A 7,042-nucleotide genomic window follows, 5' to 3' on the forward strand; every position below is an offset into this window, starting at 1 on the left:
GGCCGATAAAAACCAACAGAATTTATCTAACAGCGAAAAAAACTCAAAGAATAAGTAATTTGATCATCTAAATAAATAAAATACTCGAACCTCAAAAGCGGTCGAATCACAAAGACTTAAAAAAATAAATATTTAATTTGAAAAGCTTCCACAAAATCGCCGCGAGTACGGAACCCAATGGTTGAATCAAAGTATACAAGGGAACACATGGAGCTATACACAACCAGTTTAACATGGTCCCGCTGTGTATGATCGTTCTGGGTATTCCAAGGTCAGTTTATACTGGTCTTGTTCAGCTTGATCTGTAACACTGTGTGTGTGGTATATTCGATATACATTTTTGCTTTTTCGAACATCCGGACTCAACCGCACTTAATGGATGGAGAAATAAACAAATTTTTATATTTGAATACGAATGTATCGGTGTATGGAGATTATACGCTTGGCTTCCATTTTGAATATTGGTCGCACAATGGCTTTATGAAATCGGAAACCAAAGCTCTTCATTTACCTACAGTTTTTTTTATTTCTGACACGGAGCTGCGGACTACGGAAAGCAGGAGTAGGAACAAGGTGGTTTTTAGTCAGTGTCTGACACTCCCTCTCGCCTCGCCCAAGGCGGGAGAAGTCATTGGATGATTCTGCCCCCTCAAAAAAAGCCTACCTAGATGAATAGAGTTTTTGTTTCATTCTTTCTCGTTCAGTCCATCCTACCTGAGCGACATGATTTTCAAATTTTCATCTAGACTATACTTAATCTATTACAAAATTTTGCAATATCATCCACTTTGATAAGTGTCGTTGTCCGAATCTCTTTAAAAGATGGGCAGCAAAAGATAAGTAAACGGTACCTAAGCACTTTCTACAGTACCCTTACTATGAGTTTTCTTTAAAGTAATCGAAACGAGAGCGCGTTCGCTCTGATTGGCCGGCTCGAATAAACCAACCAATCAGAGTAAACGCAAAGCAAACTCGTACTAAGGGTATTGAAATCTGTAATCAATACCTGTGATGTTTCAGAAGTAGGTAAAAAGTTACCTTAGGGCTACCGTATACATAAACTTTTATCTCAACAACTATATTGGTAATATTTAATTATTGATGTCGTATCGTATCGTGATGGCCCGGAGATTTAAGTCGGTTTCGGGTTTGAAACCTACGTATGTCCGACAGAAAAATCACATTGGTACTTTACCAATGTGATTTTTCTCGAGTTATATGTAATTTCTAAGATTACTGAAACATCACAGGCTAACGGTAAAGGCTTATAATTTCTGATTATATATAAGTTTGAAATTGTCAACTCGCATTGAGCAAGCGTGGTGATTAATGCTCAAACCTTCTCCGTGTTAGAAGAGGCCTTTGGTCACCAGTGGCCAGTTATAGGCTGTTGATGTGTGTATGTATTGTATAGGTAAAAATTAACAACGAACGAAAATAACGTTAACAAAATGTAAAAAAATCAAGTTGGTTCAACGCTATGCCTTAAAATATTTCTGAAAGAAGATTTTGTATTCAAAAAATATTAATTGAAGATCGAATTTCTAAAGACAACTTGGGTATTTTGTTACACAACACAAATTGAAGGCTCCGTTCAGTTGATTGTAAAAATGTCAGACATTTTAATAAAGGAAACTGACTAAGCCTTAGTACGAGTTTGCTTTACCTATAAACAAAACGAAACAGATAATGCCCAATAGGGCTAATGCTGACCGACTGCCTAGCGGTTTACCGGGGCTCCGGCTCGAAAAGCAGGAGTAGGAACGGGGTGGTTTTTAGTCAGTAAGGGTCTGACACTCCTTCTCGCCTCGCCCAAAACGGGAGAAGTGATTGAATGATTTTCCCTTGACTTCCACATTTAGAGACATTTATTGATTACTTCAACTATTCCTTAGTAACGATTTTGTTCCGAAAACAATTGCTAAGGACTGAGTCAAGTAACCATTAGATGTCTCTGAGTGCGGTAGTAAGTCTTTAGATTTCTTAGAAATCGTAAAAACAATACTAGAATCATGACTATAAAACTAAATAGGGTTCCTACTTTGAAAGGAACCTAAACAAATAGTACTAGTACCTATCTATACTAGTCTTTCAATAGTTTGTGCGAACAAAAGCCCACGACTCGTATAGAAGCAACTTAGAACCTAATTTAAAAAGAAAATATATCTTGACCTACCTGAAGTGTGACACAGATGGTGCGCCGTCTCTGTCACTCGTATGTTCGACGTAATATTTCTATCTCCCTCACTCATTCGCGCCTAACTTCAGAGCGTTTGTCTCTGTTGATTGAACTGAAACTAGGGAATCTATAAACTCACTTTACTGAGATCATTAAGTACTTAATTAGGTTTGTTGATTAGGTCTTTTTATTCTTGTTCGATTTATTACAAAGACAATGAAAACAAAAAGGTTTTTTCAAGATTTGAGTAGCTACTTACTTATTTTTCTTTTTAGACTGCCTGACGCATTAGTGCTTGATAAATTAAAAAGATTCAATTTCTGGGTACATCGTGCAACGTCACGTCTTTTATCCCTGACGGGGTAGGCAGAGGTGCACGTTACGGCAAGTTATGCCGCTATACAATGTACACCCAATATTCAACATTTTTGTCCCGTGTAATAGGGGGTGAGCCTATTGCCATGTACGGGGCACAATTTCAAAATCCGTGCTACTATGGAGAAATTTTGTAAAAGCCGAAAAAAACCTCATCTTTCTTTGCCCGACCCAGGGTTTGAACCCGAGACCCCTTGTCGTAAGTGCGACTCAGTAGTAGCACGAAGTCTGGAATTGTTCCCAGTATATGGCAATAGGCGTGACCCTATTACATGAGACACAAATACTGAAAATTGGGTATACGTGCCGTAATGTGCACCTCTACCTACCCTTCGAGAATAAAAGGCGTGACGTTGTGTGTGTGTAATATACATATATAAAAAGGGGCAAAAAGAAATAAATGTAGAAACAAATAACATTCTTAAGCCATTTAATCGTCAGTTCTTCACATTATAAATATCAAGTACCTAACAGTCTTTTATTTCTTACAATATCTCTAACAAAAAACTTACTAAATTAATTAAAATATATGTAGATATAGTTCACTCACATAAACTGTCGGACAAAAGTTCTATTAGTTTCGAGTGACACGAATATGAGCTCCCAGTACGACTTGAAACTAGTTCAGTACCCTTAGTATAAGTTTGCTTTACGTTAAACAAAAACGAAACGAGAGCGCGTTCGGCGCTCTGATTGGCCGACGCGAATGAACCAACCAATCAGTAACCTTAGTACGAGTTTGCTTTACGCTTAAAGTAATCGAAACGAGAGCGCGTTCGGCGCTCTGATTAGTTGGTTTATTCGAGCCGACCAATCAAAGCGCCGAATACGCTCTCGTTTCGAACTCGTTAGACGTAAAAGAAACTCGTACTAAGGCTTCAGCTTTCGTCAAACAGTTGACGTGGGCCAACCATAATTATACATATTTTAATTAACATAGCATTGTTTCACAATAAATTGCTTTTAAGCAATTAAATCAATCAATCAATTTGTTAAAACACAAAATCTAAGTACTACGCCTTTACAATTTTATTTCGATTTCGAATTCTCTTTCGTACTTTTTGACAAAGTCTTTAACAGAAGATTGATCAATCGTTTTTGCAGCCTCTCGCCATTGATTGAAGAGGTAGATTGCCTGACTTGCTCATAATTGCCTTTAATGTCATCAATTAACATCATCGTTTTAATTTTGAACAGTCTTACTTGGTCTTCGGACATTGTGTCTATTTCTGGTAAGAGACTTAGAAGGAACATCTTCATAGCACTGTTGTTTGTGTTCAAGTCGGTGTTGCTGTTTCTTTCTATTGGTGTTACTGGTTTGGCTCGTGGTCTGACAGCCTCGTACGGTTTTCTGACTGGTATGAACCGCCGTCTCTTTCTAGCAATCGCAGGCCTTTCTCTCAAGAAATCGCTGAGGATTACATTATCGTTGCTTTCTTCCTGATTCTCATCAAGGTCATTTGGTTCTGTCTTTATTATAAGCGTTTCTGACTCGTTTGAATGCTGAGGGGAGTGGTACAGAGTCTCATCTGCGCTCTCGATGCCTGAAGTTGTCGTTGGCTTCAAGTACGGCACTATGAACCTCAGATATTCAGTCAAATAGTACGGCTTTTTTATTTTTGTCCCACTCGGTTTCATACTCCGCAAGAACGATGACCTTATGTTCCGCCATTTTTCTTTGCAATCGCTTACTGAAATGAGAATAGAATATAATTAATCGAGTGATTAGATAAGGAACAGACGGCTAACTGCTGGCTGTTTACCAACTTTTTGTTAAAATAATTTATAGTCGAGTTTTAATAATAGCGCCATCTCTGGGTCGTTCGAAAAACAAATGAATGAAACGGTCAGTCGTGTGCCGTCGGCATTGTGGTATTTTTTTATAAGACCGGTGATTACCTACTAGTATGACAATGTGCATTATATTGTAGGTATTCCAACTATCTCATTAGGTTAAATTTTCAACGTAAGTAAGAATAAATAAGGTTTTAATACCTAATTTAAATAGTTCTTATAACAGAACAAGACAACCAAACGTGTCTTTTAGGGCGAGAATTGAACCCGCACCGCGCGGCGTGTGCAGCTGCGCTATCATAGGGTAACGTGAACCGTGCGACCGGGTGCCGGCTACAATGATTATTATTAACTTAATATGTATTATAAACGAGTGATATCGTCAACTTATTTATATAACGAGTGTATAGGTAACTTTAATCATTTTCCAAATAAGACCAATGTGTAGTTACCTAACTAAATAAACAACAACAACTAATAATATCTAAAATATTTTGAATGAATTGTTCTGTACTGATATGAGACTACTAAATTACTTTAACGGGCATTTTTACAACTACTTTCACAAGAAATAGCCTTAAAGCAACCTACTTCAAAACATCATTAGTTGGTAAGTAACTTTACGTTTAAAAAAAATCATACGCGCGCTAAAATATTTGATTGTCAACGCAACGCATTTCTAAAACATGGCCACACGGTGTGTGCCCGCCACTCAACTATTACGGCACGTGTGACATTGAAACAGCGACACAACGCGCGATAGCCGGTATCGAATACATTACTCGCTCACTGCGCCATTCTACACAACAACACAACAACTTTCCCCACAAACCAAGCGATGTATAAACCTCCACAGTGACGTCACGAAACGGCGATGCGCACTGTCGCACGTACACAATACTTACTTGACATGTTGGTGCTCGCTGCAATTTCTTCCCAAGCCTCTTCGACCAGATCCTTCCTGTTATACTGCGGTAGACCGAAGTTATACAGGAGTTCATGCTTCTCAATTTCGTTTATCAGTTGTATTTCGACTGCCATTTTGGTTGCGGCGCGGCGCGGAATAAATGCGTTATGCTTCACAGTAAGCGTTAGCGGCACTGCGTCACTGCCGATAGGTTGCCGCGCCGAGACTGAGTCGCGTCCCCCCCGCGTCGCGCCGCCCCCGTGCCGCACCGCGCTCGGCCATGCTCGAGCCGCTGCCGACCGTGAGCCGACTCGCCGGCTCCTACGGTTATCGACCCAGAGCGAGACAGCAATAGACTAAACATGTCGCATACATTACGTACATATCTGCACAATGTTTATAATGAATGTTATTGCCCGTAATAACTACTCTTGTCATTTGACACTATTGCTGCATTGATTAGTTTATTACGCGTTCAAAGTCAACTGTTTCATTCGTGACCGTTGATTGGTTGAAATGCTTAGAATTGGATTCGTTAGACTGCTCAGACGCATATATTTTGACAATATCTCTCGCGTTACGGTAACTATGGAGACATATTATATTCATTGTAAGTATGGTACATATACTTATTTTATACATACATATAACTCACAATATTAATTAAACATTGACAATCATGAGTTTTTCTTAAATTACTTACCAATTAAGTGTTAATTTTTAAGTAACTTAAGAAGTGTTTAAATAATTAGAAATATTTAGGTACCGCTGTAAATAACTCTTCGGGATGAAATAAAATCCTTACACACAAATAAAAAAATGCAAAAGTGTGTTTGTATATTTTTCCTCAATGTCGCAACTGTGAGGTTTTGTGGTAGGTAAGCACCTAAGATTTTTGCTAACTTATGATAATAAAGAGACTGAATATGGAAATAGGTATAGTATTTTTCGCTTATACGCGCCGGCAAAAAATATATACCTATATTTTTTTACTTTCTATGTGTAATAGCATACTCAATATTGACTAGACGTTCCCTCCTGTTTATAATTAGGCTACCTATCTATCACTTACCTATTTGTAAATGATCTGTCAATCAACTGTTCTTTTAAAATTCTGTCTGGTTTACTTCTAGTTCACTTGTCTGTACGATATTTAAAGTTTCAATGTTTTTTGTTTGCAATAAAAACAAAACTGATGATATGTAGACTGATGAGAGTGATGAGTATACTAAATTTATTCTGTAGAACATTATATTACATTATCTTCTTTTTATGAAACACGACGGTAAACGAGCAGACGGATCACCTGATGGTAAGCAATTGCCGCCGCCCATGGACAGCCGAAACACCAGAGGTACCACAAATGCGTTGCCTTTTGGGGGCTAGGAATTTAAGGGTTGTTGGGGAATTGGGGATTGTGAAGGGGGGTAATTGGCAAATGCCTACGGCATTAAGCCCACCTTGTAAATGCCTACGGCATTAAGCCCACCTTGTAAATGCCTACGGCATTAAGCCCACCTTGTACACTTTGATGTGCATAAAGAGAAATAAATAAATAAAATAATTGGGCTACCGGTAACCTCACTCACAGAATGCAAACGTTGTTTCACGTCGGTTTTCTGTGAGCCGTGCGTCACTCCGGTCGAGTCGGCCCATTCATGCCGAAGCATGGCTCTGAGGCTCTCCCACACTTATACTGATTTTATTCTGTAAAATCATATAACATTATTATTTTTATATTATTACATACGGAGGAAAACTACCACTCTTATCTCCTGACGAACAAA

At 38.5% G+C, this 7,042-nt stretch overlaps 1 protein-coding gene across 1 annotated transcript; it reads right to left on the reverse strand.

The window, feature by feature from the left end:
• Window positions 1-2,967: 2,967 nt before the first annotated feature.
• On the reverse strand, window positions 2,968-5,588 carry LOC118272524 (uncharacterized). The gene is made up of 2 exons (XM_035589095.2): window positions 5,254-5,588; window positions 2,968-4,245 (listed from the first exon to the last, which is right to left on the reverse strand). The coding sequence occupies exons 1-2, from the start codon at window positions 5,387-5,389 to the stop codon at window positions 3,584-3,586; spliced, it is 798 nt and encodes a 265-aa protein (XP_035444988.2). The 5' UTR covers window positions 5,390-5,588; the 3' UTR covers window positions 2,968-3,583.
• Between the last annotated feature and the right edge of the window lie 1,454 nt (window positions 5,589-7,042).

This window comes from Spodoptera frugiperda, chromosome 4 (assembly GCF_023101765.2).
Source record: "Spodoptera frugiperda isolate SF20-4 chromosome 4, AGI-APGP_CSIRO_Sfru_2.0, whole genome shotgun sequence".
NCBI classification, from domain to species: Eukaryota; Metazoa; Arthropoda; class Insecta; order Lepidoptera; family Noctuidae; genus Spodoptera; species Spodoptera frugiperda.